The sequence below is a fragment of the Chaetura pelagica genome, unplaced genomic scaffold (genome assembly GCF_000747805.2).
Source record: "Chaetura pelagica isolate M959 unplaced genomic scaffold, ChaPel_1.0 scaffold479, whole genome shotgun sequence".
NCBI classification, from domain to species: domain Eukaryota; kingdom Metazoa; phylum Chordata; class Aves; order Apodiformes; family Apodidae; genus Chaetura; species Chaetura pelagica.
In genome coordinates this window covers 229,443-242,072 of record NW_009954537.1, presented here as the reverse complement: position 1 = coordinate 242,072, position 12,630 = coordinate 229,443, and the positions used below count along the sequence as shown (strand labels likewise).

Below are 12,630 nucleotides of genomic sequence, written 5' to 3'. Positions count from 1 at the left end.
GGCTTCCTCTTTGTCAGGGCTGCTTTCTGGGCTTTGCTCCGAGACCTCCTGGACAGGGGAGAACTGGCACAGCTTGCTGCTGCCCTCCAAAGCAGCCGCGTGTTTGTAGTACTCCAGGGTGTCTTCCGAGGAGGCGAAGCCCTGCACCGCTGCCGTCACGCAGGTGCTGCTGGCCGAGCAGGACACGGATTTGATGTCCAAGGAGAAGGAGCGCTTCAGCCGGTTGCTGTCCTCCACCTTGTCTAGGGAGACGTGCAGCCCGTTGATGCCCTGCACCAGCGGGCCGTCCTCCAGCGGGGCCGGGTGCCCCCGCGGCGCGCTGCCGCAGTCCGGCTGCTCCACCCGCTCCGAGGCAGCGGTGAGGCAGAGCTGGTTCGTGGAGAGGCTGCTCTGCCCACCCTCCGGCACCAGCACGTGCTCGCTGCTTTTCTCCAAATGCAGGAGCTTCAGCTTACTGATATGTCCAGGCTGCCCGCTCTGGTTCTTGATCTTCTTCTCAAAGTCCAAAAGCTGGCCCAGAAAGTTGAAGTTGGGAGAAATGGTTGGCCTTTTTTCTTTCACAAATCTGGAAAGAAGAGACAAACAACAAAAGAATGAATCAAAGGACCTGCTGCTCCGGCCTGAGATAACCCCGGCGTGTTTGTTGTGAATGTTAACAGCCCAGTCTTAGCTTGTCAGGATGCCCAGGCTGAGGTTCAGTCAAGCACTGGAAACACAAGATGGGGGAAAAAAAAAAAAAAGGCTGCATTTTTTTTAAAGCAAGATCATGTTGGATGCTTTCAGTTCTCTCTGTAGCTTACTCAAAGGTGGCTAAAAAAGGGGAAAGAAAGCATTCACTTCTTTATGATGGCCACTACATGGTTTGAGGGAATAATTTTCCTTACTTTACTTCACCAGTGGGATCTCTGCTGCCTCAGTTTCTAACCAGAATTAAGAGCCCCTCAAGTTCTGCATGAACAGCATCAGAGCTCCAGTCAAGAGACGTGGGCCTCCCCTGCGTGCCAGCAAGCAGACCCACCTTCCCCACCACTCAAAGCGATGAAACTTCGTGATCCTTTCACCTCTCCCATGCTGCTGTTACTGCAGGGTGTGCTTCCTGCTCTCTTTATCTTTGTCAGCAAGATAAAGAGCTCTGATACATACTGACCTTATGCAGCAAATGCCTGTGATTTCTACCACACACTGGTACTGACTGATGACATGATAATCAAAAAGAAAACCAGAGAGGAGCAAACGCAGCATTAAAAGGAAAACATTCTCTCCAGCTCTGTAGGTGTTCAGCAGTAAAGGGCAACACTATTGCCCACTGGAGGAGTTGGTCCTGGAGGAAGCAGCCTCTCTGGCATACAGGTGCCAAGCTAAGCTTGCACTTACCTACTCAGCTGAGTATGGACAAGGTACAAATACACACTTAACATGTTTTCCTGAACCAGGACTCTAAATGTATAGAAGTCTTAAGTATTCCAGGTCCTGCCATATACCTCAAAGTTAAATGCAAAACCAGATTGCTACCTGTGTGATTTGTAACATAAGCTAAGTAAGTACTCTCTGCTTCTTGCAGGCTGTAAAACTGAAAGCATTTCTGGAACTATGAAGGTACCAGATGACAAAGGGAATTAACAAGGGAAGAAAACTTGAAAAGCTAAATCTAGTACAAACACACACGTGATGTGTCACTGGGAAAATTAAATATTATTAACAAGAAAATCTCTCTGGGGATCTGTAGAGAAGGTGCGTGTTCAATGATTAAAAACAGCATGAAAACATTTGAAGGTGCACTTGTGCATGTAGGTATCCACTAGCACCAATGCAAGCAAGCACATGAAAAATATCAAACCAAAACTTACATTTTTCATTTTAAGTTGCCAAAGAACAAACAATAGTAGGAATAGGTGAGTTGACATGGTGACTGGGAGGCTCAGATTGCACAAAGTGGTAGTGGAAAGTTCCATCACAAAGTCTCAACACTGGCAAAGTGAGACAACTCTAAGTCTCCTCAGGAGATACTCTTAAGGTTGATCCCCTAGTGCTGAATTTGGGGTCTTTTACTCCAGTGAAAGCAATTTGATCATAAGAATTCATACAAGCTTCCTTCATTCTTTTCCAGTCAAAGCTACTTGTACTTATTACTGTCTTTGTTATTTAAAGCAAGATCCTTCTGGCCAATGTTCTCTCTTCTGTGCCTCTCCCTTCCACTTCTTCCTTGCCGTACCCCAATATACTGGGCAGCTCTAAATTTAAAACCTGGCTTTTAAAAACTGAAAAGTTTTAAATCTTTGCGAAGTTTTAAAATTCAAAATGCACACCCTTTTTTTCCAATTGGAAAACGGGCATAACATCTAATGTTGATGTTTGTTTCCTCTGCATCGTCCATTATACAAAAGAAAATATTAAAACATGTTTATTTCCTCAGATCTTTCACTTCAAGTAACAGTGTCACCTTTCTATTTTTGTAATAGTCAGACAAACATTTTGCCTGATGACTTTCATTAAATCAGAGAAAAATATTTTTCTTTCAAGTTTTGCCAACAAGAGACCCTAAACCAACGAGTGAAATGTGCTGCAGACTGTTCTCAATAGCATCCAAGGAAATACAGCAAAGTACAATCTAAATTTCAGAGTGGTTTTTCAGTATTAAAACAGTGCAAAGGAAAAAAAGCCTAGGAAGATGAATCGCTCACACTCAGTTGACAGTTCTGGTTAGAAACAACCTAGGATTTCACAGAGGAATTTAGAGGCAGCACATCAGAAGTCCCCTGAAGAATGTGCATTTTAGAAGTGTTTACTGCTCTACAACTCTAACCTTCACACCACTACAGCCTGAGACCAGATGGATTTTTTTAGTGATTTATGCATCCACATCCACTAATTCATCCACACTATCAATACCCAAATAACCCTCACCTACCAAACCTGTTTCACCATATATGTTGAAATTACTGCACATCACCCAACTGCCAGCAGGTTCTAGTGAGAAACCATGGAACATTTCTAAAGGCAACGGGAGACAGTCGTAGTTCACCTCCTGACACACACTTATTTCACTGCATATGTCATTATGTTCATCAACTTAAAATGTCCCATGGAAATCACACCCTATGTGGGAATATCAAATGTTCATCTTTGTCTTCACCAGTGTTTTTGGGACAGTAGCAGCAAGCACAGCAGTGATTTGAAAGGTGCTCCTCTCCAGCTGCTGCACGGTGGTTGTTCGGGTGGCTGTGGCCCTGCACGTGTTACGGGGATGTGCCAGCTGCACCAGCTCACACAGAAAGCCCAGCAAAAGGGAAAACATCTCTTTTTTTCTGCACAGCACAACAAAGCGGGTTGTGAAATGAAATACAGAAGTCATGGTAAACTGCAACCAAGCCACCTGGGATGTAGTGAAGTGTTCACAATCCAACTGTAGAAAAAATGGGATTTGAAAGGTTAAAAAGGGGAAGAGGGAAGGGAGTCGCCATGAAAATTCCTCAATGCCACAAAGAGCTGATACTTGAAAATACTTTCTCCCAAAGTTTCTGGTTGACTTTGATAGCATTACCATGTACCCAACTGTAGCCAACAGCTCCAACCTAGGATTTGTCATAAGAATGATTAGAAATACTCTTCCTTAAACCCGAACCATTCCATTCTCTCTCTGACTTACAGGATATTGTGACATCCATCCTATAGCCGTGTGTGTACACACACACACACACACATATTTAATAAGCAGTTTAAATTCCATGTATTTGCCTACTTGGACCAAAGTCCAGCATCAGCACTTTGCAGGTGGGGAATGGATGTTAGTTGGTGATGCTTCCACACCACCATGAAGTGCTTGATGGAGGAAGCCTACATTTAAAACAAGAGTGTGCAAAGGCCAGTGAACTACCAGATAAAATAACATGTCTGCTTCTACCCTTGGCCATATAACCTTTTATTCTTCAGCTTAAAAACAAGTCAGCAGGCTCAAGAATGAATAGGAAGGGAAACGTTCTCCTTACCTGTAAGCTTCATCTAAGGACATATCCATTCTCTTCATGATATATGCAATAGCGATTGTGGCAGAGCGAGATATTCCAGCTAAACAGTGCACTAACACGTGGCCATTTGATGCTTTTGCTTTTTCTGCATAGCAAAGAAATTGGCAAGTGTCACACTCAGCAGCATTACACCACAACAAGAAGTTTGCAAAGGAAAGCAATGTTCTATCAGAGTGTTCACAGCTTCCAAATCAACTGCTAATTGTAAAACCTCATGGAAGCTTGAAACAAAAATCGTTTCATTTCTCTAGCAGTGGATGGCATTGAGGAGAGAAAAAGCATGTGACTGCCCCCAGGAAACATACTGCACTTACAGCACCCTGTGTTTGAATGTGCACATAAACAAGCCTATTTAGATGTCTGGGAAAGATGATTGTTTCTTATTCTATATGCAAGTAAAAAGCAAGCATTCATGCTGGAACAGTTTGGCCAGTTGGAGTTTGGCTAGCTCAGGGCTTAAAGCTGAAGACAGGATCTGTATGTCCAGTTTTCTAATGTGCTCTCTGCAGGCATGGATCAGGCATCTACCAGGTTGCCAGAGAGCAGAGCTGTCTTCTGAAAAAGTGTCTTTGTCCCTCAGGTGCTGGAACATGCAGTGGCAGAAGCTCCTTACATTAGTTTGCTTCTCTGCTCACAAAGTGATGGTGATCATGTCTGGAGATCCTCAGGACATTTTCATACCACCCAGAAAGCATTCAGTTCTTCTCCAGCCAAAAGAGCATGGCAAACACACAAAGGAATCCAGAAACTGTTTTTAGAGAGAGAATTAAAATTTTCTTCTCACCTATAAAATCAACTGATTTATCCAACCAAGGCAAAATTTTCTCACAAAAGCTGTCGTTCACAGGCACTCTCAGGAAATGGGATTCTGGGATAAAATCTGGCTTTGGACAGGTATTGCTGGCATTCAGCACATAGCCAATGTCATTCTGCTGCATCAGCTCCTAGGAACAGAGAGAAAGATTAAGCCTAGAGAACTCAAATGGTACTTCTGGCACATTACAAAGAAACTAGGAGCTCAAAGCATATCATAAAGCTAAAACCCAAACTGGAATTCCTGTTAGAATTGCTCTGGCTGTATTAGGGGCACATTTTTATTTATTTATTTATTTATTTTAAATTTCCTTTCTCAACTTCTAATTCTTGAAACAACTTTTAATGAGACACCCAAAGGGTCCAAATAACATATAGTCTGCAAAGCCCATACAAAAAATAATGGTAGAACATTATAGAACCATAGAATCACAAAATCATCAAGGTTGGAAAAGACCATCAAGTCTAACCATCTGCCCTACAATCCCCAACCACTAAACCATCTCCTGAAATACCACGTCCACCCGTTTTTTGAACACCTGCAGGGATGGTGCCTCCACCACCTCCCTGGGCAGCTTGTTCCAATGCCTCACTGCTCTTTCTGTGAAGAAATTTTTCCTAATATGCAATCTGAACCTCCCCTGGTGCAACCTGACCCCATTATCTGCTACTAGGAAGCATCTCTTCAAAGAGCATTAATTTTTTTGGTACTTTGGTTTAAATTTTCACCATTCTCACCATACAAGCTGACAATATATCCAAACACTTCCCACATGAAGTTTGCTGACCCAAATATATGTTTTCTGGATCACATACCTAAGACTGAGGTTGCCCCATCACAGAGACCAATGAGAAATACTAAATGAAACTGATCTCCTGCAGTCACTTCTTAAAATACCTAGGACTTCCTTGCTTCTAAGACTGAGAGAAAGAGCTGAGTAAGAGCTGAACACCTTGAATTAGACCATTTTCACACGGCACTGTTCACAGACTTTTTGGAGTTCTGCTTTGTGATTTATGATTGAGTTGCTCATATTTCCATTTTTAGTCTTTAGTCCCCTTGCATCTTGGAGATTACCACAGTAACAAGCAATGAGGTTCAAAGGGTAAGAGTCAGCTGGGCTTTTTTAATAAGTCCATTTTCATGATTGCAAATAGAAAAAAAGACACCTCTTTTCTTCACCTTGCCATACTCTTTGCATTTAGAACTATTAGAAGTAGGTTACCTTAGTGCCAAAACATGTGAAACAAGTACTAGAGATGGCTCCACCAAAACCATCCAGTCTCCTGAAAATAAGCATCTTGCCACAGAAAAGCAATTAAGCAGGTTGAAGAAATACTGATTAAACAACTTTTCTGGCTCAGGTATGACCTGGCAGTAAGTGACATGCAGTGCTACACAGTGAATACAAACACTGGGAAGCTTTTGGCCAGATTTCTGTGGAAGCTCATGTCTGAAACTAAACTGAAACATAAAAAATAAAAAAAGCAAAAAGAAAATATGATTTAAATCCCTTTGCTTTTACAGCAATTACACAAAGAAGAAAATTTATGTCCATCTATGGGAGCAGTAGCAAGAACAAATTCTTCCACTGCAGATTTCAACTGCAGGTCTGCCTGTATGAAAATAAAGCCACAAAGCCAAATGGACACTTCTTCTCCACAGGTATTTTTTGCTGCAAGCATAAGATGTTTTGGTGAGGAGAAACAGGGATATGGCTGTTTAGCTGAAGAGCCAGAACTCTTGCCTTGTTAAAATCACAGCAGTTTAAATAATGTCAGGTATTTAGTACACATGTATGTTACAGTGTGGATGTAGGAGGGATAATACAGATACATCTATACACATGCCTGAATTAAATGTTCATTGAGAACAAAGGACTGCAGGGGACAAGGGATCTACCTCAGTCATTTACAGAAGGAAGTATTTACAAATGCCATGGGATGCATTTTAAACAAGGAATTTACATGAATCTCTGCTGAATTTTGTTGTCTGGAGCAAAATGAGCAGCTCCTCCAAACTTTCATCCAAAGACCCTCACATGCTGAGGTGCCTGAACATGTGGGCACTTTAAACTAATGAACGCACATTATGTCATAAACATACTTATCAAGAGGAACAGTAGATGACCAATTACTTGCAAAGCAAATAATCAGAAAAATCATTTCAGCAATGGTAACAAATTTTAGAAGGGTCTGAAGGTGTCAAAGTAAATTCTCAGCCTTGCTGCTTCTTACTAGTTTCTGCTAGTTTCCTAGGTCATGCTCCCAGCAGAGCTCAGCTTTTCATCAATGACAGCAAATTGCTGTATGCCACTGAGATCCTGCTCTCCCTTCCTTCACATCTCCCCAGCTCAACCAGCAAGCTCTCTTCAGCCCTCCATGCCTCTCATGGCCCACTTCATCACACCTTCTTTTACTGTATTTAGCTCTCACACATCAAATAGATCTAGTAGTTCAAAAGCAGGAGTGCTGCACGGAAGTAGGGGAATATGTGAAATTATCCAGAGAGGGAAGGTCTTGGGAATGGGAATCTTGGCAGAGGGGACTAACTACTGCTAGACCTGTGGTATCGTAGGTGTGCAAAGGGGACCCCTGATCTGCCTTCTCTGCCTTGCTGTGCTGGGCTACACAGCTTTCCCCTTCTAGGATCCCAAGATCTTCAACATCAGCTTTTGCAGAATTGGTATCTGTTTCAGATGACTACATTGAAATACTGTCCCCAAACCAACTTTCACCCCCTGCTTTCTCTGGCTGAAAGTGAGTGAGGAACAACTGGAGTAGCCGGTTCAAAAGCACACACAAGGCCATGAACGGTGTCATGCAGAAGGTACCACTAACAAATGAGCTGCCACGATGCACATTTGTTCAGAATATGAATTTTTGAGATGGAAAAGCTTATTATTTCTTCTAGAACATAAGTGCTGGTGGGCTGCACAGTCCAACTATCACGATTCCACAGTTATGCAAGGCCTTTGATGTGGAATTGATTATTCAAATGGGAACAAGAAGGCCGCAGACGCCAAGTCTGAAATCTCCGAGCCAAAAAAACACCCAAAAAATGTGTTAGTGCTTGTCTTTGAGACTAAGGCTAAAGAAAAGAGTTATGCTTCCTTCTGTTCTAAAGTATCAATCATTCCCTGTGCAACACGCTCCAATATAATAACCACAACAGTGCCTTCATTGTACAGCACCCAAGAGGAAGAAGTGAATTATGATGGGAGGAAGATCCAGAAATCCTAATACTAACAACTCTGTGAATAGAAGGTAAATGCTCTTTTGTCAGCTTATTTACATTTTATGACTTGTTTAATCTGAAAATTAATGGCACCCTAAAATGTTATTTTGTTCCAGGAAATACAATCCAGGTCTGGAAGAGAAGAAAGAGAATAGTTATGCAAGGAGCAAAGCAGAAAGTTTTACAGTGTAAATGCTGGTACAGACCATGAGATGGAAGTAAGGGCCTCCTTCAGGCCCATAACCACAACACTGATTTTTTTTCTGCTACACTAACTTCCAGAGAGGACACTGTAGGAACTGAAGTTAGAATTAGTTTGACTGTCTTTCACAAAGAGCAACAAAGATCTGTAAAAGTAAGTACCCTCTTGCAATGCCACCAACATATCATACAGAGGTAACCACCCGTTTTGTGGTCTCACACTGAGACCCCAAAAGTGAAATGAACTTTTCACTTAGAACTTGTTATTATTTCAACCCTGGAAAAAATTAAATAATTACGAACATTTTCAGAATGAAGCACTTAGTAAAAAATACATTAAGTTAAACCACAAAGAATCTCCTAAGACTTTTCAGAAGTAATCATGAATGCTTGGTTTGTGTCCTTCACCAAGATTAGTGTTTGCCTTTCATAGCGTTATCTGCTGAGGTATCAGTGGCAAAGAGCATCAGTATTCTTAAAAGGTCATGAATACAGATTGTCCTGCAACAAGATAAGTATTTCCCTTCCTGTGCACTCAGAGATAAGCTTATAAAGATCCTGAAAAGATGAGCTCATCTTGATAAAACATGCTGAAAGTTTATGTCTTCAAACTGTCAGATTGAACTGCTGTGCAGATTAAGAGCTCTTCTTGCAGATCTTTTTGAGACATTAAATTTTAGAAAAATCAGTATGTCTGGCCAGTGAGAGGAATAATGGGAACTCACAGGTAGCATTTGAAGGCAAACATAAGGTCACCATCTACAGCTCCATCTTCTCATTTTCAGAATCTTGCTAGAATTTAGCTGAAAAATGTTTTTTTTTTAAATCTGAACTCAAATTAAAAAGCCCAAACTCTTCTAGTCTTAACAGAAGGTTGATTTCTTGTTGCCAGTAACCAAGAAAGCAGCAAGGCCATTAAACTAGAACATGCAAATGTAACCACTTACCAGCTCCTGGACTGTTGTAACAGAGACAGAACTTTGCTTCTTAGCCCCGGGCTTTGCTTCTTACCCTCCCCTTTTGAATGTTCATTCCCAGCTTTCCTAGTATGTATTGAAATTTCTGGACATGCAATGTAGTACGAGTCATCCTCCTTGCTCTTCCTTATATCCCTGCACAGGATCCAGGCTTGCCCAAAAGCACATGGTGTGGAAAGGGGAGCAGCAGAGATCTGCCTGTTGCATTTTAAGCAAGCCGATCTCCAGCTACCGCCAACTTTGTGTTGAGTCCAGGAACAGACTAAGCCCAGGAAACTGGCAGTTACTGGTTGCTGGGAAAAGGTCAAGTGGATTCTAAGAAGCAGAAATCACAATTTGTTCCCACAGCTTCTTTAGGTACCAATACTGAAGCCATGTCAGATTCTTCACGGGCAACCACTGAAATTGAGGAGGTAAGATAAGCTACCAAGAAGCCCAGGTCTACTTCAGAGCAGCAAACAAGCTCAGAATAAAGCATTGCCTGCTATTTCTTCAAAATAAGAGGACACAAAGTACAGCAAACATCTGAAATCATAAGATGTTTTTGTCCTTAAATGGGCAAGAAACCTAAGAAATACTTCAGGCTTCTATGGAAGAGCTTCCAAAAGACTGACTTCCAAGGGTAACACCAAGCCATGATAACTTACTAAACTTTCTGTGGATTATATGTGGGTTTTGTGGTTCTCCAGAAAAAATGGGAGACAGTGATCCTCAATTGTAACTGCCCGGAATATGTGAGGAAGTACAAATCTGACAAACTCCTGAGGGTCCTACATTAATTCTAAAGCATCTACAGCTGCAGATGTCTCATGGACACATGCCAAAATCATACCAAGATTGGAGATCAATAGGCAAGAGAGCCAGGACCAGGTCTAACCGCCTCCTGTAGCTGGTTCTGCCACACTTGGGGCTCACCAACACCAGTTGAGGGTTTAGCCTCCTCTCGTCCTATAAAGAAATTCCTGACTGCTGCTATGCCTTGGATTCCTTTCCTGGTGAGGCTCACACACCGTGCTTGTGCCCAATCCCAGTCATAGGCATCAACTTACTGCAAGGAAAGAAGGAAAGGGAACAGCCTCTTTCATCCCTCTGGCATTATTCACCATGTGAGAGCCACAGAACTGGAGTTACAGTCACATTCCCAACCTAGTAGCACATCCCTGGCCCTGGAGGAGAACCCTAACCCCCACTGTGAGCTAGGACAGCACTTGCCATTCACACACTGAAACAAACACCATAAAGGTATCTTTTTAATACTCTCCCATTTCAAGCAAATATTTTTTATTTATTTTTTATTTCTAATTACTTAGTTCCTGCTGCCTTTTGTCTGGGGACCACAAATTACTTTTGTGGTAGAAAAAGTAATAGGCTGCTTTGACATCCATCTTAAGTGAATCAAGTTTCATTTGCTGACTTGCTACCTGGCAGTGAAGACACGGAAGATTTAAAAAGACAAGTTAAATACAAGGACTGCTCACTGTCCTTCACACAGAAGATTTACCTGTGTGCTCTCTTAAAGCACAGTTACCTTCTACACGATTGCTCGTGTGTCAGTGATCACTTTAAAACAACTGTGAAAAATTAAAGACAAAATAGCCTGTTAATGGCCAGACTGGGATGGGAGTGAAAGTAGAAGAAACCAGTGAAAATTATTATAATTTTTGAAGTATATGAATCAATCCACTTGCAGGATTATTAGGATAGTTCCTGCCTACATGGGTAAAAAACATGCACATAATTAAGGCAATATGCTAGGGTGAAGTACTCATCCCCTCCTCCCCTCATGTATTTAATGCCAGCATATGAAAGCTGTTGGAGACTCAGCTAGTGACTAGGACTGTCAGGTAATATGGGAGGCAAGAGGGCACATGCAGCAGAAGTAATAAAAATTCCCTTGTGAAGGAACCTGAGGTGCAGACTGTAAGCACTAGGAGTTGGTCTCCCCATGGAGGCAAACATCTGTGGATATACATAGGGATATAGACCTGCAACAGTTTGAGACAAGCTCTTTTAGATATCTGATAGTCCTGCAAGTGCTACATCTGATGACTTTGCTGACTGCTTCTCCTCTTCTACTCCCCTCCGGGGTACTGTGTCTAGTTCTGGAGCCCTCAATACAGGAAGGACATGGAACTCTTGGAGAAAGTCCACAGAAGGGTCACAAAGATGATCAGAGGGCTGGAGTATCTCTCCTGTGAGGACAGGCTGAGAGAGCTGGGGCTGTTCAGCCTGGAGAAGAGAAGACTCCAAGGTGGCCTTCCTGAAGGGGCTACAGGAAAGCTGGGGAGGGACTTCTTACAAGGACTTTTAGTGATGGACGAGAGGTAATGGTTTCAACCCGAAGGAGGGGAGATTTACATTATGTATTAGGAAGAAATTCTTTGGTGTGAGAGTGGTGAGACACTGGAACAGGCTGCTCAGGGAGGCTGTGGAAGCCCCCTCCCTGGAAGTGTTCAAGGCCAGGTTGGATGGGGCTCTGAGCAACCTGGTCTAGTGGGAGGTGTCCCTGCCCATGCAGGGGGTTAGAATTAGATGATCTTTGAGGTCCCTTCCAACCCAAACCATTCTAGGATTCTATGATGATTCTATTTTAGGTATACCAGAATGTCCTGGCCTATTGCAACAAAAATTATGAACTGCACATGTATTTAGAAAGAGTAAAAGTTTTTTAGTGAAGTGCTACCTTAAAAGATCATTTTAAATGACCCCACTGATTCTCCAGGTCTAAGCATTTTATTAGGTGTACAAAGATTGGTTTCCTGTAGTCCTTCATTTTGCAATAGGTGGTATTTAAGTGCTATTTTTTCCAGCACTTGAAGGAAATACTAAAAAACCAGCAATCTTCCTTTGTTCCACTGTAACCATTAATATATTAGCACCCAAGACTTGCCAAAACAAACCAGTCAGAGTTCTACACAGGAAACTACCTCACCTGCTGTAATGGCAGATTTGATAGGGCAAGTTGATAGGTTCCTGGGGAAGGTGCTATATAATCTGTGAGATGAAGGAGAGAGGAGACCAAGTGTCATATTACATGACACATGGATTAATGATATGGTCTGTGTCTCATTAGTTCTCACATAGCTTTCCATGGCTTATGCAGAGACACAGCTATTATCTGTATCAAATTTAGGTGTTTTATAGCTGTAATGATGCAATAGGATAGAAGCATGGACAACACCACATGGAAATTATATACTCATCCAAGCAAATGACATGGCACTCAGAACACTCACCTTGTTGAGAACATCCCGTTGACAGCCAAGATAGAGATGAGGCAGGATTCTGGTTGGGCCAATGTTGGAGACAGGGAGGCAGGGCTGAGAAATGCAAGTAGGGACGAGCGTGGATTTTCCTTCACAGAGACCAGGGAAAG

The 12,630-nt window shown here is 42.3% G+C and overlaps 1 protein-coding gene across 1 annotated transcript in view; it reads right to left on the bottom strand.

Moving 5' to 3' along the window:
* Positions 1–12,630, bottom strand: part of DUSP16 (dual specificity phosphatase 16) — a 30,089-nt gene that overhangs the window by 526 nt on the left and 16,933 nt on the right. Inside the window, exons 4-7 of the mRNA XM_010004776.1 lie at positions 12,491–12,630; positions 4,810–4,969; positions 3,987–4,110; positions 4–565 (exon numbers count right to left, since the gene is read on the bottom strand). The exon at positions 12,491–12,630 is cut by the window's right edge and continues 1 nt beyond it. Coding sequence (XP_010003078.1) covers positions 4–565; positions 3,987–4,110; positions 4,810–4,969; positions 12,491–12,630 — 986 coding nt within the window. The remainder of the gene's footprint in view (positions 1–3; positions 566–3,986; positions 4,111–4,809; positions 4,970–12,490) is intronic.